Source organism: Poecilia mexicana, unplaced genomic scaffold (genome assembly GCF_051168715.1).
Source record: "Poecilia mexicana isolate PSO_F unplaced genomic scaffold, ASM5116871v1 scaffold_17, whole genome shotgun sequence".
Classification (NCBI taxonomy): Eukaryota; Metazoa; Chordata; class Actinopteri; order Cyprinodontiformes; family Poeciliidae; genus Poecilia; species Poecilia mexicana.
In genome coordinates, this window is record NW_028263386.1 from 29,003,590 (window position 1) to 29,030,930 (window position 27,341).

At 39.3% G+C, this 27,341-nt stretch overlaps 2 protein-coding genes across 4 annotated transcripts; one reads left to right on the top strand and one right to left on the bottom strand.

The window, feature by feature from the left end:
- Positions 1-1,991: 1,991 nt before the first annotated feature.
- Positions 1,992-14,708, top strand: LOC106932601 (acyl-coenzyme A thioesterase 11-like). Of its 3 annotated transcripts, none has more exons than XM_015011387.2 (17): positions 1,992-2,089; positions 3,958-4,145; positions 4,242-4,311; positions 4,384-4,444; positions 4,945-5,049; positions 5,717-5,852; positions 5,921-6,012; positions 6,136-6,197; positions 7,182-7,301; positions 7,429-7,567; positions 9,354-9,409; positions 9,597-9,663; positions 11,562-11,645; positions 11,735-11,868; positions 13,714-13,881; positions 13,970-14,096; positions 14,175-14,708. In XM_015011387.2, exons 2-17 carry the CDS (start codon positions 3,959-3,961, stop codon positions 14,370-14,372), a joined length of 1,806 nt encoding a protein of 601 aa, XP_014866873.2. In that variant the 5' UTR covers positions 1,992-2,089; position 3,958; the 3' UTR covers positions 14,373-14,708. The 3 variants fall into 3 exon arrangements, with proteins under 3 accessions (XP_014866873.2, XP_014866874.2, XP_087870736.1); XM_015011388.2 differs by having other exon boundaries at positions 14,180-14,322; XM_088014610.1 differs by lacking the exon at positions 4,945-5,049.
- A 1,493-nt stretch (positions 14,709-16,201) lies between these two features.
- fam151a (family with sequence similarity 151 member A) lies at positions 16,202-26,712 on the bottom strand. The gene is made up of 14 exons (XM_015011382.2): positions 26,437-26,712; positions 25,765-25,856; positions 24,444-24,613; positions 22,295-22,435; positions 22,015-22,164; positions 21,775-21,937; positions 21,642-21,699; positions 21,091-21,174; positions 20,567-20,643; positions 20,279-20,415; positions 19,706-19,876; positions 18,826-18,932; positions 17,052-17,231; positions 16,202-16,856 (listed from the first exon to the last, which is right to left on the bottom strand). Exons 3-14 carry the CDS (start codon positions 24,610-24,612, stop codon positions 16,551-16,553), a joined length of 1,743 nt encoding a protein of 580 aa, XP_014866868.2. The 5' UTR covers position 24,613; positions 25,765-25,856; positions 26,437-26,712; the 3' UTR covers positions 16,202-16,550.
- Positions 26,713-27,341: the final 629 nt, after the last annotated feature.

Consider the following 27,341-nt stretch of genomic DNA (forward strand, 5'->3'; position numbering starts at 1 on the left):
ACAGATGAATGCTGCAAGACAACAACTGGATACATTCTGCTTGGTTTCTTTAGATATAAAACTTAATTTAACCAATGTGAATAATAATCTGAACTTTATATGTATCACTATAATATCACCATATTTATGTTTATATTGTATATATTTCTTACTCTGTTTGCACTTCCATTAGTTTTTGGAGTCGGCTTTTTTGACTTTAATCTCATTGTACATGTGTTGTATAAAATGGTAAACTGTGTGATTCCTGCTCTGTCAGCCTCTGTCATTGTGTACTTGGGTAAGTCACTTCAACCCCCATGTCTGCTGGTGGTGGTCAGCTCACCATCATCAGTTTGTGAATGGGTGAATGACTGAATGTAGTTGGAAGCACTGTGGAGTCCTCTGGACATGACAAAGCACAATGCATGTATAGGTCATTTGCCATTCATGTGTAGAGTGACAAACAATAATCAATTGTAACCATGCTGAGGCATCCAGGGGCCACTTATTCTCTCCTGTGACAGTGAAGAAAGCCTATCAACATGTCCCAAATTAGAAAATGAACATAACAACTTTGAACTTACTTTTAAAAATGTAAATGTACATTTTTCTTTACAGTGGCTGCATTTTCCCCCCACAACGTTTCACTGTTTGCATATTATTTGATTACCATAATACATGTATGTCCAATGCATTGTTGAACATTCAGACAGAATGTCAAAAAGCATTCATTGCCCAGCAGAAAACCATCATGATTTCCACTAAATTATTTTTGCCACTTTACATAACATGAGTGACCACAGCTACTGAGACTACTCATTACGACTGCATTTTAAATATTTACTCCCGAAAATTAACTTGCAATCAAATATACTCTGTAGTTGATGTAGCACGCATTTTTCAGTGCTGAAGCGTTATAAACATTTATTACAAAATCAGTAGGTTATCATGTGAAACACAATACTTTCTTATATCCAGGATTACAAACAGCTGATTCAAGTGCAAATGTTGTAAACATTTTCATAATATTCATTTTACTGTTTATTTATGAATTTCACGAAATCTAGATCATTTAATTCTGATCCGAAAAATACATTAGGACAAATAAATGTAGGTACAGAAACAATATTTATACTGAGGTTGAATTAGCAGGTAATGTTAAAATGAATCACCATCCGGCTAAGGCTTTCTGACAGTGCTGCATCAAGTTACAGAGAAATATTAGATTTGTGCCAACACCAGTGATACTGTAACCACATCTCAGCTGTTACTTTTTAAAATAAAAAATAAAGCAAATCAAGCAGAGATACTTAATTGTCAGATAGAGATGTGGCTAACTGGATCACTTTTGAATCCTTGCAGAGCTCCACCTCAGAAGTGCTTCTTCGATATTTGCCCTCGTTTTATTTTGGGCTCGATCTAATTCTCTCTTTTTAGCTTGCCTTTCATCGTGAGTCTTCTTTAGTTTACCTGTCTTGGTTTTTGGACCAGATACTACTCCAGAAATTAGACATTTCCCTGTAAGGGAAATGTCTAATGGCACACTGGTGGTGTGCATATAAAAGACACTCCCCTTGGCTCTGATTGGCTGCTTTGGTTCGGGAGCGGAATGTTTTTATAAACGTCATTAGGGGCACAGAGAAGAGGCATAGGGACTTGATTTTTTCACAAATTGTCTCTCATCTTCTACTTTCATGACATAATGAGGTTTTTAACAAATATGAAAAAAAAAGTTACATACTGCAGCTTTAAACTCAAAGTATAAAGTCCACAGAGTCAGGCCGCTGCAGTCACGTTCACACGGAATTCACCCTTTCACAATCAGCTCTTCCTAAAACTAAGATCAACTTTTCTACAGTTGTGTGAAGCTGTGAAGATTTCCACACGAAACCGGAGTGTTCCGTGTGGAAGTGTTTTGCCTTCAAAACAAAATAGTTTAGTTCTCGTTAAAGCTCTGGTTGTTTCCGCCGTTAAGCGGCTAAATTGCACAGCCAAACACCACAATGGCAGTTTGCATAGTTGGATGGCTTTTATTTTGAAATACTTACAGGAACACGTAGCAAATTTTGTTGATTGTCTTTCGTGTGTAGACTTGTTGATCTGCTATCAGGTAAATTAATCCTAAAGCGTCCAAAACTTGTAATCCAGAATTCTTCTATTAGTGCTGCTGAAGCGGTGTTGGTTAGTTGGTGGGTGTTTGATGAATTGGCTGCCAGGCTGGATTCTGTTGGAGCTGATGGATGTTTGTTGGTGCAAGTTTAACAGAAACTACTCAGGTCTGCTCCTCTGGGATTTGACATTCCGTGTGTGTTCTGGAGAGTTTGAACGCTTTGTTTGGTTGCTCCGTTCAGGTAACAGAGTCAGACTGGCAGCTAAACAAGGTAGAAGAGAATGTTCTGATATGCTGAGTTATAAATGCAGATCAATAAGTCACATATCATGTCGGCTATGTTTAACCCGTCGAAAAGATATGGCATCTTAGTTTAAAAGTCTGTTGCTGAGGATGAACCTTCTCCTGTCAAACCACCGTTTTCCCGCCGTGCTCATGTATTATTATTTTCCGGTAAAACATCCCGTATTGTGGCGCCCGCTCTCACGTTAGCGCCGCCCCAGTATCAGACAGGGGAAACAGCTTTTATTAGAATTAAATTAAACACAGACAGATCACCGCAAACTCTTCTGCGCATTAATCCGTTGTATGACTTTATCAAATGCAGCGCAGTCACACTGTCCACCGAACTGCGCAGGTCACTGTGCACCTGAAATGACAGGATATGCTTAACATATCCTATCATATTACACCGCGGTTACACAGCTTCGATCTCACATATCGACATCTATTTATCACGGTTTAATAAAAAAGAAGACTGTAATTAATCCAAAATAAATTATTTATCTATATAGATAGAATAGCCCACAAAACAACGTATTTAAACAATGACTTGTTTACAGTAGTAACGACATTGCAGTGGGCGAACTAAAGTCATTTATACATATGTTTAAGCTGCCTGTCATGTAAACTTAAAACATGAAGCAATACAGAAGTTTAATGAAAGCCAAGTATAAAATAAATTACATAAAGCTTACCGTAATCTTCAATTAAATAAAACGCATGAAACGTAGCATAGATGTGCGCATGTGCATTACTACAAGGCAGGACGGATTTATGGGTAACACATATAAACAGAACCTCGGACAATGACATTTCCCGTATTCTCAAATCAGGTATGACTGAGGAAAATGAAGAATTACTGTCGCCATCCGAGACTAAGGAATGTATGCTGAGAGATGCACTGTAAAAAAAATAAAAAAAAAAGAACAAAAAAATCTCCAATTTATGGTAAAATACCAACAGCTGTGGTTTAAATACTGTATGTATATTTACCGTATAATTACTACATTTATACAGTAAATACTGGCAACCATAGAATTTTAGATGTTTTTAAAATTCTAAAATAAAAAAAACAACATATTTTATAGTGTGCCCTGGTCACCATCCATCCATCCATTTTCTATACACCTTTGTCCCTAACGGGGTCAGGAGGGCTGCTGGTGCCTCTCCAGCGAGACATTTCAGGCGAGAGGCGGGTCACTCTGGACAGGTCACCAGTCTGTCGCAGGACAACACAGAGACAGACAACCGTGCACACACACACACCACATCAATTTAGAGAGACCAATTAACCTAACAGTGGTAAGAACCCAGAGAGAACCCACCATGCACAGAGATAACATGCAAACTCCATGCAGAAAGACCCCAGGCTGGGAATCGAACCCAGAACCTTCTTGCTGCAAAATGCAAATTACAAAATGCATATTAAAATGATTTTTGCAAGATCTAGCAAACTGAATTAAATGAACAAAATCTATGGAATGTCCAGGTTTAGCAACTTTTCAGACAAAAACAAAAATTGATATCAGCCAAAATCCGAATCAGCCGATGCATTCTTGGTTGTAATTTTGTTCTTTATGTTTGAGGATGACTACCCAGGTGTTGGATGACCTTAAGGAAGAGGATGAAGAGGAGGAGGAAGATGAAGAGGGTTGTGTTAACCCTACGGAGGTGAAAATGAGTCAGATAGTCATGCCCTGCCACTGTAACCATCGGCAGGAGCTGAGTGTGGGTCAGCTGCTGAAATGGATGGACTCCACTGCCTGCCTCTCAGGTGTGCCCTGCTGTTAGAAGAGTTTCTGGAAACGACATTTCTTGTTGTCAGTGAAGCTAATCCAGACAGGAAATGACTCTTGTTTCATGTGAGCAGCTGAGAGGCATGCTGGAAGTCTCTGTGTCACCGCCTCCATGGATGACATCCACTTTGAACACACCATCAGGTAACAGGAAGGCCATGTGTGTATCAGAATAATGTGACATAAAGTACTGATCCGTCTGCTCCATTTCCTCAGCGTGGGTCAGGTGGTGAATATTAGGGCAAAGGTCAACAGAGCCTTCAACACCAGCATGGAGGTCAGTGAAGCTGAACTGTGTAAACAGTCCTAATATATAATCCTAACGATGATGAATTAATTTGAAGCATTGATCACGTTTCAAGTGTCACATATGCAGTGCTTTAATTTAATGAAGAAAAAAAAATAAACAGAATAGAAACATTTGACTTTTCTGTTTTTGTTACATTTAAATGTTCCAGATGATCAAACTTTATTGTCACACAAAGATAATCTGTAATCAGAAATGATGATTTGATTGACTCAGACAAACAAAGCCAAAGCAGCCTGGTCCTAAATGTCCCCTGCACTTTAAAACGGGTTGTTCCACCTTTGGCAGCAACAGCTGCCATCATGTTTGAAACTATGGAAACTTCGGTCAACTCCTCTTAGCGGAATAGTTTTAATTTAGCCACAGTGGAGAAGCATGTTAAATCTCAGTGGGATTAAAGTTGCCCACCATTTACATCTACACCTGGCTTACATGTCAAGAGTGTGAGTTTCTCCTGTGTGCTGTCCCAGGTGGGGATCCATGTGAGCTGTGAAGACCTGTTCTCTGATCGCCACTGGAGGGTGTGCCATTCCTACGCCACCTTTGTAACCCAACGAACCAATACTGGACAAAAAGTACGTGTGGGTCAGAACTGCGTTTTGAGTCTATTTGCCTTAGGATAAAGGATTAAACTTAGCTACTGTGCTAATATAAAATTAGTTAACTGTAAGTGTTAATTTGGACATTTGCTGTAATAAATGGGACAGGACCACACAATAAGTAAGGTGAGCGGGGGAGGGAAGGAATAAAACAATCGGGCTTTTGAAAAATCATCATAAAAAATCATAATAACAAAATATTTAAATGAAAAGATGTGAAGCGTGTTAATAGGTATAACTATGAATAAAAGACTAGTGATCAAATCTTCCAAAATGTCAGAAAGGGATATTTGAGCTCAAATTTTAAACAATTGCTTTATTAAACACCATTGTTGAAAGTATGTTGCTTTGCTGTGAATGCAGTTTGTTGGACTTGATTTATGTTTTCATTCTTAACTTAAATTGTTTTACTAATGTTGGACACTTTCTTCCTGTTATACTGTAGGTATAACAACAGAACAGTAATACTCTTGATAAATTGATGAAAACCTGTTTGAAATATTTCTAGACCGTCTCCAGTAAATCTGAGGAAAGTGTGGTTTTAAAACTGGACATTACTGCAGATGAGTGATGCTTTGGTGCTGCTGAGCTCTACCTGTGTATTAGTGAGGATGTTAAAAGTCTAGGATATGTTTCTTCACAGGTGACGTTGAGGCCAGTTGCTCCTCAGACGCAGAGGGAGCATGTGGAATACAGCGTGGCAGCTGAACGAAGACGGGTCCGGATGCTGCACAGCGACATCGTCAAAGAACTCCTGTCCAGTGGCTCTGTGGAGCAGGGTGGGTGCGCACTGCGCCGTCGGTCCAGAAGTGTAGAAGCGTTGTTTGAGCGTGTCTTTCTGTACCAGCTGACAGCTCTGCAGTGTGTAGCGGGATGGCAGCAGAGAAGACCAGAGTGGAGAGTGTTGAACTGGTTCTGCCTCCGCATGCAAACCACCAGGTTATTCATGTACTTTTGTTTCTCCAGCTGTAAAGCGAAGAATGATCAATGGTAGCGTTCTTCCAGGGAACATTTGTCATGTGAAAGTAGAAACATCATTGACTGTAATTCATCTGTATTCAGGTGAACACATTTGGAGGACAGATCATGGCCTGGATGGTGAATGTGGCAACAATTGCTGCCAGGTAACTCCTTACTTTGTACAGGTGGTGTAGAGAAACGACAAATGATCAACATGGTCAACAACCCACTTTATATACACTCAGAAAATTAGGATGTAACACAAGGCCAGTAAAAACGCTGGCACTGTTCATGTCAAAGGCTGAACTGCTGAGCTGGCATTGGTCTAGCAACAGTCAGCGATAATGTCGACATGGAAGTGAAGCCACAAAAGGTCACTGTTAGAGGAGCTGGCTGCTCATAGACTTATGCATGCAAGCATATTCAAGAAAAGTTATGTGGAAGAAAAAAGTAGAAAAAGCTTCACAAATCACGGTTTCTATTCAGTTTTAGAAAGCATGGAACGTCCTTTTGTTACTTTCAAATTGGTATGGGGAAAAGAAAAGAAAAAAATGGAACAAGCCACATTTCTGACCTGTTTGCACATTTAATATCTAAAGAAATTCCTGATGTATAAAATATGTAAACCTGAAGCAGCAGCTCATATGGCACATATTAATTAAGAAGAAATCATTGTGAAAATGTCAAAAAGTACACTCTAATTCCATAGTTAGTTAGAAAATAATGTTCTTACACATCGTTGTTCAGGCCTAAAACCTTTCATGAATTATGTGTTTAGATGTCTAACAACTAATCAGGATCTGGATCTTCTGCTAAAAATAAAACTTAAGCTTATTTTTACAAAAGAACATTTGAACATTGCAAAACAAAATCCTGAGATAATGACGACTTCATGAATGTTTCTAGAAAATCGGTTTTGTCTACTTTTAGGACAGTTTTTGTCTTTGAACTAATGTTTAGAAAAAATGACAAAATAATGAAAACATGAAATAAACTGGCAACTAACAGCATTTTAAAGCAATTGTTATTTGGGGATTAAATAATTCCTATTAGCTTGAATATGATGATTATATGTTTCTCTCCAACAGAGTTTGGTTTGCTCTTGTTCTAATGTGACTGTTTCTGCTACTCTTCCTGTGCTGACCCAGCCGCCTGTGCCAGGCTCATCCTACTCTTCGGGCCATTGACATGTTCACTTTCAGAGGACCCTCCCAGGTTGGAGACAGACTCCTGCTGAGGGCTATAGTCAACAACGCCTTCAAAAACAGGTAACCAGGGCTTCTGTTTGGACACAATGTGAACCTTGTGTTTGGATAGCGTGAGGGCTCAGAACTCTCTCAAAGTGTCTCATCTATTAGACACTTGTTGGCTAATAGATGAGACACTTCCTTGCAGTTTGGAGGTGGGGGTACGTGCAGAAGCCTACCAGGAGGAGGGGCCTAACCGGCACATAAACTCCGCCTTCATGACCTTTGAGGTTCTTGATGACAGCGGGAAGCCATGTACTCTTCCACGGATACGACCAGAGCCCCTGGTGAGTTAGCTATACAGGACCTTAACCTTGTAAAGCAACAATTATTCATTGTTTGTGTGTAAAACTATGTTGACACTGAATGGTCATCAATTTCAATGTCAAATTTATTTAAAAACTACAAAGTGCTTCACAAAGGGTAAAAACAATAATGAAATCAAAAAATAGGATAAACTTAACAGGACAGTGCAAGCAAACAGATCTGATTGAACTCAAACAGAAACCAAAGAAATGAGTTTGCAGAAGAGATTTCAAAAACTGTACAGACTTTGCAGCACGAATATGAAGGAGCTGGTTCCAGAGTCGTGTTTCTGCAATGGCAAAGCCTCGATCTCTACTGGGTTTTAATCTGGTCATCAGCTGCTCTAGGAGTACCTCAGAGACTTTTTGGATTGTAAAAGTTAAGGAGAACAGTTGGATAATTAGATGCCAAACTTTTACGAGTAAGTAACACCAACATCAATACAAAAATGAACAGGCAGCCAATGTAAATCCTTTAAACTGGAGTGAGGAGGTCATGCCTTCTGGTACCTGTTAAAAGACGAGCAGCAGTGTTTTGGACTAACTGCAAGTGATGAATTGATGATTGAGTGATTAATTGATCGATTCCACAATATAAAGGATTGCAGTAATCTAATCTGCAGGTAATAAATGCAAGAACAATAGTTGTCAGCCTTTTAGGAAGAATGTAGGATTTGGCAGTTTGGCATAATTGATAAAACCAAGTCGACATTTGTTTCTCAAGTTAAACAGAACTGTCTAAAAACACTGAGATTCCTGCCAGTGGGGGAGCGATGGATAGTAGGCGGCCAAGGAATTCACTTTGTCTAGGAAGAGGTTGCTCACCAAGCACAATCATTTCAGTGTTGTTTTCATTCAGGTTCAGACAGTTTGGAGTTAACCATTCTTTGACATCATGCAGGCAGTTTAATAGAGGCTCCAGAGACATTGAAGTTAAAAGGGAAATGTATTTGAATATCATGAGCAAAGCAATGTAAAGAAATGTTCTATGTCCTAAAAATAGGAGCCATTATCAGAATACCACAAAGAAAACAAAATATGACACTTGAAGTACCAGTGTCAAATTGAGGCATACTGGTGTGCACACATCATTGCACCAGCAATAATTTGCTGCTTGTGCAAATCATTGTATGAGCGGTAGGCCTGTCACGATAAACGATAAATCAATTAATCGCTCAGCAAAATTTGTTATCGTGACGGGCCTAATGAGCGGCACAATAATTTGAAAATTTAACAAGAAGTTTTGAGAAGTGAACCAAAGCGACTGAGAAAAACTGTGAATCTGTTTTCCTTATATTGACTTTGGAAGTTGTGGGTGGAGTTATCAACTCTTTGAAATTTCTATTTCAAGTTTTTAAAAGAACCCCTATTACATTTTAACCTCCAGTATGTTAACTTGTAAATTGTTAGTAATGTTAATGGCCTGCATGCACAAAGCTCAGAACTGCAAACTGATTAATTGGGATATATCTAATCAACATATCACCCATCATAAACCTTTTGAAGTTCAGAACTTTGTATTGGCTCTCGCTGCAGGACTGCACTTGAATTATGAGTTACTATAATCAGATTGTAGCAATGATTATCATGACAAACACAGCAGACCTTGAGCCACTGATTGTCCAAGTAACATTTGGCTCCGTGTGTGAAAGCAGATCTTAGACTACCTCAGGTTTTTTTACCTCCTCTGTGTGTTTGTGCGTGTGTGTGTGTGCATGTGTGTGTATGTGTATGTACCTGTGTCTGCGCATATATCCTTTATTTATAGGAAGGTGAGAGAAGATTACAAGAAGCAACAGCCAGGAAAAAAATCCGCCTGGACAGGTGAAGGTTTGCTTTCCAGATAGAACGTTAAAGTTTTACTTGAACTTTAAAGTTCCAATGATGAATTCAACATTTTTCAGCTCTGCAGTGTAACATGACACTTTGAGCACACTTCCATAAGTTGTCTGAAATTATAATGTTACGAATGGGTTCATACTGTCTCATGTCAGAAAAAAATGTATTTCAGGAAGTACATCATCTCCCGCAAACAGAGTGAAGTTCCTCTGTCTGTCCCCTGGGACCCCAGGAACCAGGTGAGTTCACTCCCTCATAGAGAACATTAAAGAGCCAGGCAGATAACACAACACAGATCACCTCAGCACACAGACTGAAATCAGACACATTTGACAGCACTTTTTTTTTTTTACAAACATCAACAATAACTGACACTCATTTATGTAAAACATGTTTATCACAGTTCAATATGGGAGGGAATCCCAAACTGAAACCCTTGAACTGCATAGTGACACAAAGACAAAAGTTCTATAAAGTTTATATTTAGAGTTTTAATTAAATTTATTCACAATAAATGAAGGAAAATAATATATTCAAAAATAATTAGATTAATTAAAGCGTTGGATATTGTCAGTATGCTTAAGAATGTCACTAAGAATATGAAAGAGAAAAAAAGAACATGCTGTCAGAATTTAAAATAACCAAACACGGATGACGATGTAGAAGCAACAGTGACAGTTTGTGGAGTCATTTTAAGAGATAAAAGACTAAAAAAGAAAAGGCGGTGGATAAAAGACGACGGGAGCAGCCGCTCTATTTGCTGCACTATGATTTGGAGGTGAGTTATGATTTTTCATAGTTAACATTTTTAACTATTGGGTTGGGGGGTGTTCCCGTTAAATCCTGAATATCCCCAATTTGGGTTGTCTTGGCCCTTTTATCGCAGCCTGTGGGGTTTTCCCTTCCCTGACTGGGAACGAGAACACAACCTGTTGAATGTGACAGGTAGCCAATCAGAAAGCGCGGTGACGTAAGAACAGAGGGGAATCCTAAACAGCTCACATATCGCGTAACTGAGAGTCTGGTGGATATCGGAGATGATATGTGAAAATGTTTATTATTATATGTAAAGGTCGTTATTATATATGTTTATGTTTATTCAGTTAAAAATGTTAACTATGAAAAATCATAACTCACCTCCAAATCATAGTGCAGCAAATAGAGCGGCTGCTCCCGTCGTCTTTTATCCACCGCCTTTTCTTTTTTAGTCTTTTATCTCTTAAAATGACTCCACAAACTGTCACTGTTGCTTCTACATCGTCATCCGTGTTTGGTTATTTTAAATTCCCGCTATGTTGGGGTTTTTCTGGATTATCCTCTGGAATCGGGATGTTCGTGACTGGAATCGGTTCGTGTGGTTTGTTGCTCCTGCCGTGTGGCTGAACATGAACCGATCGAACCTGTTGGACTTTTATCAGCTCTGTGGTCACAAAGGTTTGGAGAATCGGCCGACAGTTCTTAAATCTTGCCGTCTAAACCAGACTTAAGACTCACAAGCTCTACTCATCTCCTCTCGACCACTGCCCAAACGCTCTGACTCTGGTCGCTATGGTAACGTTTACATATCCCTTCAAAATAAGATACAGATGCGCCACAAAAACGAACATTTTACTTTCGTGAAGATTTTAACTCACGATAATGACTAACGGAGCCCTGAGCTTGTTTCTCTGCAACCAGACGGTCCCATCTGGGAGTGATGGAGGCAATGACACCCGAAGTGTTGCTTATATCCTCAGCCTGCTTGGTCTCTACGTGGCGAAGCAGTTTGAAGCTTCATTGCCTCATTAGCAGCCGGTCGCCGCATGTTACGCAGAGCGGCTTGTAATGTTTGACTCACCTACCGGTCCGGGATAAATCCATCCTCCTGTCTCTTCTCTGGGCCTTTTCCCCTTAGCAAAGAAACTTTCCAAAGACATCTGATCTGTTTCTTACTCATTTTGCTGCTTGTGGGCTCAGTGTTGGCGCGCAAGTAACAGAGAATCCGGTTAAAGGATTTTCAAAATAAAAGATCCTCCAGACTCAAATAATACATAAAACGGAAAAATTTAATTATTTCTTGCGCGGCCCGGTACCGGTCCGTGGATCGGGAGTTGGGGACCACTGCTGTAAGCCATGTGCTGTGTGTCTTTGTGAGCAGGTGTATCTCAGCTACAACAACGTGTCAGCCCTGAAGATGCTGGCAGCTAGGAAGAACTGGCGCCTCAGCACAGAGAAAGATAAGGTCTGAGGAAGTGCTTTTATTTTTTGAAATGAGATGAGTTCATCTTTCCTGTTTCAGTACACAGAGCTGTGTGGTTTGCCCTCTGTTAGGTCCGTCTGTACACCCTGGAGCAAAAGTCCATGTTGAGTTTCAGGGTGGAAGCGGAGGTGGATGTTCCTGCTCACAGAGCCTTTTGTTTACTTGCTGATCTAAGCAACAGAACAAGTTGGGACATGCACTATAAGTAATGCATCCACACACACATTTACAGATATATTAACATAAATCGTAATGCTTCACCACATGTCTGTCAGTGAGTGTCATTTTCTGCAGTTCCTCATAATTTTGGTGTTTTGGCTAAAACGTGTCCATCTAGAATGAATAATTCTTAACTTGTGAACGTATGTTCTTCAATGAATCAATGAAGAACATGCACTATTGAGTTATCCTTCCTTAGACCAAAGGCCATATTTTATTTACCTTTAGTGTGAACTCTGGTTTCTGGTTTGGCCAAAGTGACACAACAGTCATGCTACTTGTCCATAATGTTAAGGAATTTAAATTCCAATAATCACTGGAAAAATATGGTTAAATATCATTGTACCCTTAAATACACAAGAGCTTAGATGATAAACTGAATTGAAAATAGTAAATTGCAAACAAGTAAAGCAGTGAGAGAACTGTAAAACTCTTTTAAGTAGTAGCATAAGATAGCCTAAACTGATGTAAAAAAAAAATCACTTTTTGGAATCATCATCATAATAATAATGACACTGATTACAGGTGAACTTGTCCTTCTTGTTGTAGATGCACAGATCAGAATTTTGAGGTCAAATTCTGGTCTATGGTTTTTAGGAAGTTTTAATGAAACTTATGAAGCAACAAAGTACTTTGAACTGCCTTTTTGCTGAAAATGTGCTGTATAAATAAAATTACCTTACCTTCTTATAACAATGATGGCCAATTCTGATCTCTCTCAGAACTATAAATAAGAAGATATAGAAATGAAGTTCAAAACATGTTGTAGAAAATAGTTTCCTTTTTCATAACTTCTTCCATCGTTGTTCTCCAATGGTCTCTATAATAAATACCTCACTGATAGTGAAAATGGCAGACTCCCTTCAGCATTCAGACTAAACCAGTGTTCTTAACATTCAGATATTTCATTATGATTTTTGTCATAGAGATCAATATAGATTGCACTAACCGCTAAACCACAGATCACAGCATGTTGCCTCAGAACGTTTTAGGACAGATATATGTAGTGTTGTAGCATTTAATCCTTTACATGAAATACTTCTGAATTCATTTCAGCCAATTTAACACTAATATCTTAAACTTAGTACAGCATCAAATTTGAAATAACAACTTTCACTTTTATTCCATTTATTACCATCAATTTACTGTAGACAGAATGTGGCATGACATTATTTTGTTTTTGTTCTTTAAGCTCTTATTGGACAGTTAAAACCACACAGTAATACTGAATAACTGCCAGATACTGAAAGGTGAAGTTGTCAATTAAATGATTCTGTAGAAAAAATAACTAAATAAATCAAATATTTAGTACTTTATCTGACCAAATTATTCATTCGTCTAAATGGTGTAAGGAGAAATGGTGTCTCCGTTCTCCTGCCCAGAAACAAATAAAACTAAAAGTGGAGTGCAAGTTCAGTCTGTTGTTGCTTGACCGCATGTTTCTATTCCTACTGATAAAGTGACGCCTAAGGTGGCAAGGGCAGACCGAAAGGCAAATATTACCAATCTGGTTCCTCACAAAGATGGCAGAAACTCCCTGCTTGTGCATCACAACTGCTACACATACAGCAGTCACTCAGCACACACCTCAAGGGAAAATGTTGCAGTTCTTTCTACAGAAAGTATCCAAAGTTTGCTGCTGAAAAACAGTTTTGTTTTGCTGGGAAATGACATCAGGATGAGCTGAGTTTCCCCTCACATTCATAATATAAAACACAACACTGTCCTGTTCAGTTTTCAAAAAGTGAGCTCCACTTATGAACACATTCTTGAAAACCACTGGCTATAATTATTTCTACCTGGTGATCTGTGCATATCCTTTGTAAACCAGGAAATGTGAGCTGATTCACGGTGTTGATGATGATGACTTTATTTATCGTGTGGTGACACCATCAGTGCGTCAGGCTGCGGGTGGGTCCCCCACCTCCACCAATCCTGGAGAAGGTGTTCTCCAGGATTTCATCCTTCTAGCCTCCAGAAGGAAGCCATGTGGCCATGGGTCAGTTGCATGTATAGACATGTCCTCCTGAAGTTGATCCACATCTGTCCCACAGGACTGACAGCCACTCTTTGTTTTCCCTCTTCAGAGACCCTTATGTCATTGCTCTGCGCTCAGTCTCCCTGGCAACCCATCCTCCCTTTGAAGGATACAACAGAGGAGAGGTTTTGTGTGCTGGATTTACCATACTGGAGACCAACAACAACATGTCATTGGTGAGATGGTTGATTAATCTTTTCTCTTTTAAAGTCTTTTTAGGTCCAACCTTAGTTACTTTTCTACTTTCTCCCCAGATCAGTTATTATAACCAGGCGTCTCCTGAGGTCCTTCCTTACATCTCCACAGATATTGCAGGCCTCTCCTCCTCTTTTTATCACACCTTCTGCTCCTGCAGCCAGTACCTGAGCAGAAACAGGCAGCTGCCTGCGTCTGAGGAGGTCACAGGCAACTATGGTGCCGCGAACACCATAGTGCACAGCACCCCGCTGTAGACAGCAGGGCCAGTTTATGGGCCAGATCATCAGTGTGCTGCTTAACACATGGAACAGTCAAATAATGCTACTGTTGGTGTTTTCTGAAAAACACAGAATTTTTTTATTTTATTTTTTTTTAATAATGCTCTGATGAAATGCAAACCAAAGAATAAAATGGAGATTTTAAGCTATTGACTAAGGTTGGAAATTGATTTTGTACTTTTGCTTCCTTATATCCAAATTTATTAAATATGTCTATGTTTAATAAATGTCATTACAGCTCTTAGGAGAGATGATGTTTGCTGTACAGATTCTTGTACTGGGGTATATCAATAAAATTAGTTTTTTTTTTCACTTTGGTGTTGTGTTTGTGTAAATTTTTAACACTTGTGTATCATTAAAAAAAGCAAGAACTTAGAGTAGACTAGAAGCTACTTTTATTGTTCTGCAAAGGAGAAATTCAGGTAAGGTAGAAGTTTATGTGTTTTAGTTTTACCTGTGGGAGTATTTATTATGCATGATACCAACACAAAATAATGCATCTTAATAGTAGCAATTAGTAAACAAACTTAAATGAATTGATGAAAAAAATATATTTTATTAAAAATACATTTTTCTAAGCGGTCTAACTTTGATCAAAAATCTAAATAGTCTCGATCAGAGAGTCTGAACGACATTTTTCATACAGAAAGAATAAGTGTTATGTGCTTCAGGCAAATTATAATTCTTTCTGTCTTTCTCTAGATTGTTTTGTGTATAGACTTTAGCTGATGTTGTGCCCTTTCTGGATGTAATATAAAAAAAATAAAAAATTATCAGTGGTGTGATTCAATCAGCTTTTAATCAAGTTAGTTGCTCGGTCTGTCATGGCATTTTAATCAAAAAGTACAAATGAACAAAATAAGCATTTTCAATTATAAAAATCTTTGCTATTAAATTATTGAAATAATTTTGTAATTATTTCCTTTATTTAACCAGGTAAGATCCCATCGGGATCTACATCTCATTTTCAAGAGGGACCTGAGCAGAAATCTGTTAAACACAACAACCTGGTTACACAAAAGTAAAACTAATTAAAACATGCACACATGGACATTCAGGTTCTTCAAACATCAGATTGTGTTATTCTATCCATTCATCTTTCAGGAACTCCTGCTCATTCATGGAACTTCTCTAGAAATGTGACCAGTGGACGCTGACATTATTGTTGGGGACGTCTGTGCTGCTGCTGCGGCTACATGTTTAGCATTGAGATGCTATTTTAGGCTTGTATAGCTTCACTGATAGGCTAACTTCTTTTAACTCAACCTGAACACGACAATAGTCTTTTTCCAGCATCTCATCTGATTGTTTTTTTTTTTTGAAGCAAAAATTAACCTCAGTGGGCCAAGAGAAGCGGCTTTGGCATCCTTCGCTGTTGTTAGCAGATGTGTCTGTTCCAGCACATCTGATTCAGATGACTGCATGACCTTTGCAGCCATCAAGTGTTGCAGAAGTCTGAGAGTCACCCACATATTAAAGTTAGGTGTACGGCAGAAGGTAAACACCTAAAACACGCATTGCAGTGGACCTAAGGACTGAGAAACATCACATTCCACGAAGGTGAACTTCCACCTTATATTTGGCTTTGACCGTTTTCCCCATCAACTAATTAGCTTCCAAAGGTCTGCAGACAAAAAGCATTGAGCTGCCACCACCATCCCTGGTACTGGTGTGTTCAGGATGATGTGCAGTTTGTTTTCCTCCACACAGCATTTTGCATGTGCAAGAAAAAAATTCAGGGTTTTTTGACAGACTTGCACATCCTCTTGTGGCTTTCTTCTCACTGAAGATCAAACACACATGAACACTGTTTATTCAGAGCTTTATTTTCTTTCAGTTATGCTAAAGTTGGTCGATCAAATAAAATCTCATTGAAAGACTTTAAAGTTTGCAACTGTAAATAGAAAGTTTCGACAGTATGAGGACCTTCATTTTTAACCTTAGCATCGTTTTTCTTCATGATACATAATGCAAACAGAAAACATACTTTGAGAACTAACCAGGCTTTATTCCATTTAACTTTATTAAAATCAAGGTGTGATGGTTAGAGAAAAGAAATAAAGCAAACAACTCCTCACTGACACTAAAGATAATCTCCATCAACATGCTGGGTGAGACGGTCCAGCCTCATATGGTTGTGTCATATAGTTTCTTTTACTGGCTAGTCATCATGTAGAGATTTGCTTTTAATTTTCCTCCCTGTTGGGCCATGAGCTTCTTCATAATTCTAAAAGTTTCTGCAGTGTCCTCTGTGTCTACCTCCACCACAAAGTCACACTGGTTCCTCTCCTTCAGGGAGGGAAGTCCCTGTGGTTCTTTGAGCAGAGATGCTGAGGTGAGGTGAACAGCCAGCCTCTGGGACAGGCCTGTCAGTGCTGCTGGGATCAGAGGAGGCCAGTTCTGCTCAGCCAAGACCACAGTGACATATGGAAACAACTCCTCCACTGTGGACACAAAATCCTGAAATACACAGATGACATACAGTTCATGCTTACTTCAGGTCAGTAAGCATGAACTTAAGTCCAGTAGGAAACAGTTGCATGCACTTGACTGTCAACCTGATAATCAATTTGTTTCAAATGACCTTTTAAAAGTTATTTTTTGTAAGCATTTTTATGACTTGTTCAAATATGTAATGACCTAAATAATACGCACATTTGTGCTGTAGCTACTTTGGGAACTCTCCATGCTGATCCAGATGGGCCTGTAGAGTTCCTCTGCAGAGTAGGTGGCCTGCAGCAGTTTGAGGGAAGCTTCCAGAAGCTGATGACCATGAACCCGAAGATAAACCCCCCAGGGTGCATCAGTCCTCTGCCCAAGCAGCTCACAGACACGCTTCAAACAAAATACATGCATGTAGCAGGTCCTCAGGTGTACATTGCATCATTTCATTGCTCTCTAAACTTTATTGAAAGTGTTGAAAGGTACAAAATACAGTCCCGTATTTTCTGCACTATAAGGCGCACCTTCAATGAATGGCCTATTTTAAAACTTTTTTCATAAAAAAGGCGCATAGAACAGACGATACAGTTAGGGTTGCCACCTGTGCCGTATTGAACCTATACAGGACGTACTTTACATATGTGTGTAATAATAAAGAATTGGTCCCCGAGTACTTTATATAGCAGGCTGCCCCAGTCATTATTTCACTCACGGTGTTGGTGTTGCGATATTGTGCCCAACTGCTTTCTGGGTAACACAGACCAACCGACACGCTGCCGCCGCAGTCTCTGTCTCTCCCCCCCCTTCCCCTTAAATGTATAGGGGCTGGTCCCTTGGTAACCCTAGTGAAGCACCCCGGATGAATGTCTAAAGCCACTTTATTGACATAAAGAATGTCAACAAAACAGTCCGACTTCGGTCGGCGAGGAGAGCCTTCCGCGACTGGGCCAGGGCGTGGCCGGACGATGGTCACCCTTCTCCGTTTGCACACAGCATGTTGGTGGAGAAGGTGGTGCTAAATGACCTGCAGACGACCTGATTGTAGACAGTCTGTAGGTAGATAGGTCAGTAAACTTTATTAACAAACCAGCGTTCTGACAACTATCCCAGCATGCACCGCGCGCTTCTTCTTCTACGGGTGAAAATTAAGTCGGCAGCTGCTTACCGTAGTTGCTATACCTGTTGTGGCTCAATATTGGTCCATATATAAGGCACACCGGATTATAAAGCACAGTCAGCTTTTGAGGAAATTGAAGGTTTTAGGTGCGCCTTATAGTGCGGAGAATACGGTAGTTGGTTTACAAAATCATAGCTAACAACTGAAGTATTGGTATGCATATGTACAACTTTTTATGCCTAAATTGGATTTTAATGTGAGAGACATAAGAAATGTAGTGGGAAAGAATAGCTCAGAACTCTGTCCCACTTATATCATCAACTTCTTAAAATAATGGCCAAAAAGATATTATCACCTTTTTATTGCAAGAAGATGATTTAGGTAAAACAAAGAAACGAAAAAACTTTCCAAAAAAAAAAAGCCAACTCTGGCCTTAAAATCCAACATGTGAAATAACAACTTTTTCAGTGAACTCTACCTACGTGATGATTAACTGGAGCAAAACTGAAATACCTATGTTAGGAGCCCAGTTACAAATAAGTCATATCAAAATAAAATAATGAAGCTAATGTTAGCTTAGCACTTCAACCTAATAAAAGCTCAGCAGGAGTACGGTGGGATTTTATGAAATACTGTAATCATATTTCTGAAGTAAGATGCTTAACTTAAAAGATGAATCATTGAATGTTTAAGGTGACATGTTTTAGGGACACTGCAGCAGCTCTGTAAACCGAGCTAAGATGTGAGTTTGCAGGGACAAGACAAACCCAAAGGAACTCCCTGGCTAAGGAGTGCTGTCAGCCAGGTCTACTGCAGTGATTGTGTAAAGTGATGTGGAATAAAAAGGTTGGCTCATCTCCACTTATTTACCTGAAGTGTGAAGGGCTGGGAGCTGGTCCCAGAATCTCCCAGCACAGGAACTCCAGGCTGATTTCTGTCAGAAAATACATGAAGAACCAGCATCCCACCATCCTCATCTAGAGACACACAGACACAGTCCAGAAATGAGATTCAGCAGGTTCAGTGCATCAGTACTCAGCTTCTTTAGATCTCAGTCAGCATTTTTGTCTGGACTTTGATGTGATGTGCAGATTGTGAACTAATTTCAGTCCAGCTTTGAGTGAGTAGGGCGTTATTGAAAACTGAATGAGGAGAAATTTGTAAGAGTTGTATAATTTTCTACATAATGAAATTATGAAAAGCATTCGTAGTGAGTATATAGTCACTGAAGTTTTACGTTAAGGTCAAGCAAGTCCATGCCAGGGTCAGCAGTATTTCAGCAGACCGAGGCTCTGGACTGATACAAGGCTTCCTTCCTGATCTCAGTGTGAGTCAGACTAACAGATCTGAACCAGGATGGAACCAGAAATGCCTCCAGCCCAAGGCTTGGGTTTACATGTGAGCTGAACCAGAAATCAATTAAGGACAAGGTTTACAACAGCTAAAGTACTGGAACAATAATGGATAGATTATCCCTGGAGAATATGAATTAAGTGAAAAATGTGGAAAGGTAATAAAAGACTTAAAAGGAAAAAAGTTTTCCATACTACACTGGGTAAAGCTAGACAGAAAATTCTTCTGGGATCTTATTCTGCCGTAGCATTGATTTTTTTTCAGGGTCTGATAAAAGTGTAGCGTTAGTTGATGTCAGAGATCCAAGAGAAAGATTGTGACACGGTGCTGCGTGGAAAAAAAAAAATCGGAGCATTCCAACAAATTATTGGAAGTGTTATTTCAGCAGGGCCTTCACCTGAGAGCCGTGCCAGCAGGAAGGCCTCATCAGTGACTGAAAACCAGCGCACTCCCAGACTGCTGTGCTGGGTGACATCAGTGAGGAAGCTGCTGTTCCAGTTGTGAACTGGATAAAGAAAGTCCATCAGGTTTCCTCCAGGATAAAACCTCCGAACACCACTGCGGTTTCCTGGAGACACATTCAACACATTCCAAAAACACTTCAATGAAGACATCAGTTTTCCTCAAGCCTTTTTTCATATCTAGCTGGTATATGATGCAAACAACTACAACTTCTGCATGGTAACAGAATGTACTAAACGATATGTCAGTGCAGCAGGTAACATTAGCATTTCCAAATCCAGTCATAATTTCTTGGCATATTTATGTTTTAAAAGAAGGTTTTGAAGAATCCCAAGTCTAAGTTAGGCTTCATCATTTACTCCTTTTTTTTTAGTTGTCACACTCTCACAATCTCTGAAAACAATGCTCAACCAAAAGAAAAACACAAATTAATTTGTGAAGTTTTCCGTTATTGGATTATTTCATCTACATTACAAGTACTGCCTGAACATTGAGCATTATTCTTTACTTGCGGCCTCTTTAAACGCTGTCAGTGTAGGTTCATAGATATCGTAATAGACTTGTGCAGGTTGGGTGTTGTCCCGGACAAACAGCAGGTCACTGACGGTTGGATGATCTGAACCCTGCCACAGAGTCAAGCTGAACCTAGAAAAACATGTACAGCTTAAACTTGTTACCAGAATGACCGACTTTAAGGTCTGCTGAATGTATTTGCTACTTCAAGCTTCAGGTCTGTCCACACATGTCTGTGTGACTGATATGTTGTGATCCTTGTAAGGTTGATGCTGTTTGGTACCTTGGTGACTGGTTGAGGAGCCAGCTGATGTGCTGCCATCCTCTATGGACCAGCAGAGCATGGACTGGGAATGTCACCTACAGAGATTCAATGTTCAACTACAGTTTATGACCAGACAGTTACTGTTACACTGCTGTGCAGTCCACTAAGAAGCAGCCTTCAGTAATTGCTAAAAAAAATAAAACTGTGCTATATATTTTTTATGAAATGTGAAAAATAAATGTTTATTTAAATACATTAGAGTAGCATAAACAGTGAATGTCATTTCAGGGGAGAAATTCACAATATGTTACTCTTTGAGGGGGCAGACCAGATTAACACAACCAGAGGTGGCTGCCATTGTTATATTGACCTAACCTGTTTAACACAACAAACACCAGATTGCATTCTTTCTGCTTTTGAAGGAATTATGAATAGTTTAAAGCAGCAAATTAAACTAACATGCATCTGCTGTTTCAGCTGTGCTGACCTATGACAGAGAACTCTACACCCAGTTTTACCCACAGATGTTTCTTTCCTCTCACCTTCTGAAGGACATCTTTGATCAGATGATACATCTGTTCCACCATGTCTCTGGAATAAGTTCCAATTCCAGGAATATAGAGAACCTGTCAGGAACATAGTGATGTTAACTGTAAATGAGCTCAGTTTGTGAGAACACAGACAGCCTGTATCCTGTGACATTTGCATGACCCAGAAGACAGGAGGTCCTTGACGAGAGTCTTCACTTCTGCATCTCAAGAGGCATCTATCAACTTTGTGTTAGGTTTGGAGTTTGAGACTGCTGTTCTACAAGCTACTGAATCATAACTCTGTGGTGAGAGTGGGTTTCTCGGCCACCACCAACAAAAGTTGATCCACACATAAACTGGATACGTTTCTGAACGTTTATTACCTGTTTTCATTTAAAGAAAAATATCCTAGTGACCAGGTAGGAACCAAGACATTGACCGCAGAACTGTAGAAGTCACTGGAACACTCACTCCACCCATTGGAGTCATAATGGCTAAAAACATGAAACAAGAACACCAAACTGATGTGTGCTCACATCCTGTTAGGTCATGAACATACACACCATCCATCCAGGAGACAAAGTCACATCTGGAAATGTCTTCTGAATCAGTTGAAGAAATCTGGGAAAGTGATGAAAAACAGCAATTCACTAACAACTTTGCTTCATTTCACTTTTAAGCTCTAAGAATTCTGACCTGGTTCCATTGACTGGAGACACAAAGCTTGGTACGTTGGGACCTCGAAGGATGTCTGCATTGAGCCACACAGGCCTGTTTATTCCTCTGCTGCTGTTCTTTTGCTTGAGCAGGTCCAGAGAGAAACCCACAGAGTCCAGAGCCTTGAAGTCAAGTTTTATGCCTGAAAGTTGATACAAACCAATGAAACTTCAATCACATCTGCTACACGAATACTGTTTCTTTGGGTGTAATCTGCACCTTTTCTAGAGTCCAACACAGCATCCAACCACTGGTCCAGGGTGTTGTCACTATAAACATCAGGAGGGTGAGCCATGATCGGTACTGGTTTCTGATCGGAAGTTCCATAACCCTCCAGAGTAACATCTGCCTCTAGGATCATAACATCAGCTTGAAGGACGGGAAAAAAACAAAGCTGTGTTTTCTAAGAATCATACTTTGTGATGAGTATGTTGTTACAATTGTTCAGAATGTAAACCAAGGACAAAATACTAATATGACTGCATCTATGTGCTCTTACATGCAAGAGCCATGTTCATTTGCTCCTTGCTGTTGGCTCGGTGGAACCAGGTTGCCAAGAGACCATCATGTTCACTGATTTCACCTGACTGAAGCAGGAAGTCCAGCATGTCTCCACCAGTAGTAAACAGCGGAACAGGAGCTGGGTAAAACAAAGAGTCAAATACAAGTAATGAGACCTGTCAAATGAGCCAACCAAATGACAGATTTGATTTCAGTGACTAGGAAGGTTGAGTGCAGTCCCGTGGACCTTAAACTTCTGAATAATCAGTGCAGTTGGAGATGATCTTATAGGCTTTACCTTTAAATATGCTGCTCTTTCATTCTGATTTTAATCTCCTGGGACAACGCTGTCCTTCACTTCCCGTGCTCCATTTTCAGTGTTTTACACACCATGTCACCAAACAGCTCAATGACTTCTTGGCTTGAAGTTATTTCAATAACCATTGTTGGATTATTAGTCATGAACAGACTAATAATCCAATAATCTAATAGAAGGCTACCAACTTGTTTGTCCATGTTTGTAAATACTATGAAAATACAAGGCTTCCTATTTAGTCATAAAGGAACAAAACTAAAGATGTGACCTCAAAGTGCTGACAGAAATGGTTATTGTTTATATTTATAGGTTCAAGAAAAACCTAAGCAATAATTGGTTTTACCTCCAGTTTTATCACTTTACAACAGCAGATAAGTTCTGACAGCATTACATTAACTTGATAACTAAATAACTAATCCAGTAGCAGAAGATGGAACTGTTAGAACAATCTATTCTAGAAGTGCTTGTGCTTTACCTTTAACTTGATCTTACTTCCTGCTCCAGGTGTTAAAAGGTGTTTCCCTTGGAACACTTTATGTGGATTCCTACGTGCAGGCATTTTATCAAGAAAACTCATTAAATTTAGTGATAACCAAAACCGCACTGAATTCATATATTTTGTATGTGAAATTTAGCATAATCTCAGGACATAGCTGAATTTTAATTTATAAGAACAAAAAGTGAACCACAATAGGGCTGTTGTAAACGAATATTTCAGTAATCGAGTAATCTATCGATTATTCTTACGATTAATCGAGTAATCGGATAAAAAAAATTTATAAAATGAAATATTGGTAAATCTGGCATAATACCGGTGTTACTATCAGATATCAATATCAGTCCAATTTTTCATATTTGAGCATCCCTAACAGTTGCTTTTTTGTAGTTTAGAAAACTAACCTGTAACAATAATATCTCACTTTCTAAGTTAACCAGAAGAAAAGTTATAGAAAAATCTGAAATTATATTGAATTTAATAACAAAGAGGCAGGCTCACAAATATGCTTATAAAAAATGTCTACAATCCAGCTTTTAGTTTATGTATTCATCTTCAGTGAGTTTAATAGATTAATTAAACTCACCTTGCCACCTAACCTGTCACGCTTTGGGTTTGAAAATACGGGAAATGCCGCCTGGAGTGGGAGGAGAGGGCGAATGAACGAACATGGGGTGGAGGGGAGGAAATAGACCAGCGGACTGACGAACCGTTAGACCGGGGGACGAACACGGGGGGAAGCAATACGGGATATTTACGACACCTTCACTGGTCACACTCAGAAACTCATCTACCAGCCATGTACGATGCGCTCCGCCACCCGTTTCTTCAGACCGGGATATGAAATGTATTGTGCGGTTCGTCGGTAAAGCTACATTTACACGGTAAGCATCAGCTACTCAGCCGCCCGCCCTGTTCAGGCTATCCGCTCACCTCAGCGCTCTTCCCGCCGTTCGCTTTCAACCAGCAGCCCCGGAGGAGAAATGCTGCCGTACTCCAGGCATTCTCCCAGTCATTTTAAGGATGCTTATTGGTTCCCCAAAAACGATAAAAAGTCGGGCATTATCATCAATCAATAAAATCCCCACGGGCCAATCTTGAAGATTGGACTTTATGCCGCTGAGACTTAGCTTTTGTCAACAACTCAGAGGCGGAAGTGAGAGCTCCGCGCAACGCAAATGAAGTCCCGGCCGGAACACGGTGCGCTAACTAATAAAACATAAATTAACGAAGCTTCGAGGCAGGTAAATTTTCCTCGAGGAATTTTAGTAATCGAGGTACTCGAATCATTCGAGGAATCGTTTCAGCCCTAAACCACAATAACAGAGTTTGTACCTTTGGTTGCTGGTCTGGTGAGAATCACAGCAGAGACAATAATGATGGACAGGATAAGAAGTCCAACAGCAGTTGATAACATTATCAACCGTTTCTTGGTTAGGCAGCACAGATAAAAGTCTTGTTCTTGTTTTTGATTTTGGCCTCCATCCTTATGATCAGGGCTCATCCTGGAGGAAAACAAACAAAATGTGAAATACCTGAATGGCCTGCTTTCAATTCATGCTTAAAAATGAAACCCTTAAGTCTCCTGCAGCTGTACCTTCTTAGATAACATTAAAATAATAATGTTAGCATATCAGGTCTAACACCAACCTGCTTTGACTGCTAGTCTTCTTTGTTCTGGTTCCTCTCGAGTCTCCTACTTTGTTTTCTTGCAGCTTTTAGCTAACTTGATGAATAAGATTCTGACACGCAGTGTTTGGGAGAGCTTAGGAATATGCCTCCTATTTATATGCATCTTATCTAAATAGCAGAGTCCACAATCATTAAGCAGATAAGGTCCATGGGCAATCTCTGCTCTCCTCACATCTAGACAGAAAGCAGCTGCACGTGTGTTCCTTCACCTCACAGCCTGTCGGCAAATAAATAACACCGTAAGGTGTCTAAACCTTATGAAGTTTAATTTAAATTAAAATGATACCTGTAAAAGGAATGATTTTTCAAAGAAATGGCTGAATTTGTGTATTGACTCACTCCAAGAGGTCAATGAAAGATCTGATGGGCAAACAATAACATACTTTAAACATTTTCACTTTTCACACGTCATAACTAAAAACCTTTGTGAAATTTATGGAGATTTTATGTATTAGACTAGTACAAAGTGGCATTATGAAGTGGAAGGAAAATACCTTTTTGCAAATAAAAATCTGAAAAATATGGTGTATATGTGTTCAGTTCCCCACGCATACCATCTTTCGTTATAATTATGGATGCAAGTCTTTTGAGGTCTCCATGCCATAGACTGGCTTATGGCCAGTGGCAGAGAGGAAAAAAAATATTTCATTGTAAATAATTCATGGATTAATCTTTTAAATAGTCGGGTCGGCAAGAAAATGTGTAAGAACCAGCAGGGCTGTGCAGAGACCACTAAAGGGGCAGGTGCTCAAAAAAAAAAAAAAAACAGGGGCACATCTAACCGCATTTTAGGACAGAATATTAAAGTCACACATCTTTCAGAGTTTAAACAATGATAAATTACAAATTGTGAGATATACAACTAGATTTACTACATATTAACATGTAATATTAAATATATTGTTCACTACCAAAAACTGCATGTTGATCATGGTAAGAACCTTTATTTTCTTTATGTTCATACCTGCGGTACTCGTTCTGACCCAGTTGGTCAACAATCCACTACCTTTGGCTGCTTCTTTTTTGTTTCTGACATCTTTCTTTACGATCTTTGAACTGAAAAAGCAAAACATAATGAATTATGATCAGAATACTATAATAAACCACACTACAAATTATTTACCCTTGTGTTTAAACCAATATGTTTTTCAGTCCATAGCACAACATAACAATATTACTTAAAGTCTGGATTGAGGTTTTTCCCCTTCATTAATGACATACTTTTATTAGAGAGGAGCAGCTTGATTGATTATTACATACATTATATAAATCATGGTAGTTCAGGGTGAGTTATTTTTAATTCTAAATGAATATCCTTGTTGGACTTTTATTTAAGTGCTATTCTCCTTCAAGATACATTTACCTAATGCTAGAATAAATGCAATGTACATTATGCAGGAAAGGAAATTAGAAGACATGTATCCATTACGGAGATGATTGGTTTTGGACAGACGATGTGCCTCGTATTGCATAAGCAACGCTGAAGAATAACTGATATCATTAACGATACAGGGAAGAAACTTTTCAGTTATCTAGCTTTGCTAGCAAAGTCGATAGCTAGCAGCTAGCTAATAGCACAACAACAACAACAACGATAAAAATATCGAATCAATAGGCAAGAACAGTTTTTCCTCACCTGGCTGTCTCCTCCTGCTCAGTAGTTCTTCAGAGAAAGGCAGACTAGAGGCCTGTCAGTTCTGTTGTATTTCATTACCTCTCTGCTTAAACCGCTGAAGCAGAAACGATACAACGTTCAACGATTTCCGTCATCTGACAAGCAGCAAGTCTACTCCACTTTATTTACCAAAAACGTTTTTTTAATCAACCAAAAACTGTTCTGTAATCTGGAACGTTCGCTACTGTTGAGCTCCACAGTTAGCCGCCTTATCTCACTGTGCAAGAGGCAATTGAGTTGTGCGTCATGGGTAAAAGGTCAAAGGTAACAAGGTGACCGGAGGGCTTATTGTGTTGTTTTTCTTGAAAATACACACACACACACACACACACACACACACACACACACACACACACACACACACACACACACACACACACACACACACACACACACACACACAACCAAATGAATTTAGTACATCTTAAGTGTCAGAGGGATTAGGAAATAATAATAATAATAATAATAATAATAATAATAATAATAATAATAATAATAATAATAATAATAATAATAAAAGACCAAAAGGGCACTTGAGGGCAAGGAGCAAAAAGGGCAGGTGCTCAAGCACCTCTATATCCCCCCTCTGCACGTGCCTGAGAACCAGCAAAAACAGACCATGATCAGGAGTTGCTATCGCTGGGAGAGAAAGACTGATTGGAGTAGTTTTAGCAAATTTCTTGTAATCTCCATTTGCATAAAAGCCAGAAATCTGAGATTAAAGTCAAAATTCTGATTCCCCCCCCCCCCAGTGGTCTTAATCGTCCTTCCTTAGAGAATGGTGTATTTGTGTAAACGAGTCCACATTTTGTGCCTTGTTCGAGCAACGAAACCTGTAACTTTCAATCGTCAATAGGGGTCAGTGT

What these genes read in the sequence shown, in the direction of transcription:
- LOC106932601 (XM_015011387.2), top strand. Translation starts at nt 3,959, where the DNA reads ATGACTACCCAGGTGTTGGATGACCTTAAGGAAGAGGATGAAGAGGAG. An exon ending in CTCCACTGCCTGCCTCTCAG is followed by an intron (nt 4,146 to 4,241) that starts GTGTGCCCTGCT and finishes TCATGTGAGCAG; the next exon opens with CTGAGAGGCATGCTGGAAGT. An exon ending in GAACCAATACTGGACAAAAA is followed by an intron (nt 5,050 to 5,716) that starts GTACGTGTGGGT and finishes GTTTCTTCACAG; the next exon opens with GTGACGTTGAGGCCAGTTGC.
- fam151a (XM_015011382.2), bottom strand. Translation starts at nt 24,612, where the DNA reads ATGAGCCCTGATCATAAGGATGGAGGCCAAAATCAAAAACAAGAACAA. An exon ending in TGTGTTGGACTCTAGAAAAG is followed by an intron (nt 21,938 to 22,014) that starts GTGCAGATTACA and finishes ATCAACTTTCAG; the next exon opens with GCATAAAACTTGACTTCAAG. An exon ending in CTTTGTCTCCTGGATGGATG is followed by an intron (nt 21,175 to 21,641) that starts GTGTGTATGTTC and finishes TGTTCCTGACAG; the next exon opens with GTTCTCTATATTCCTGGAAT.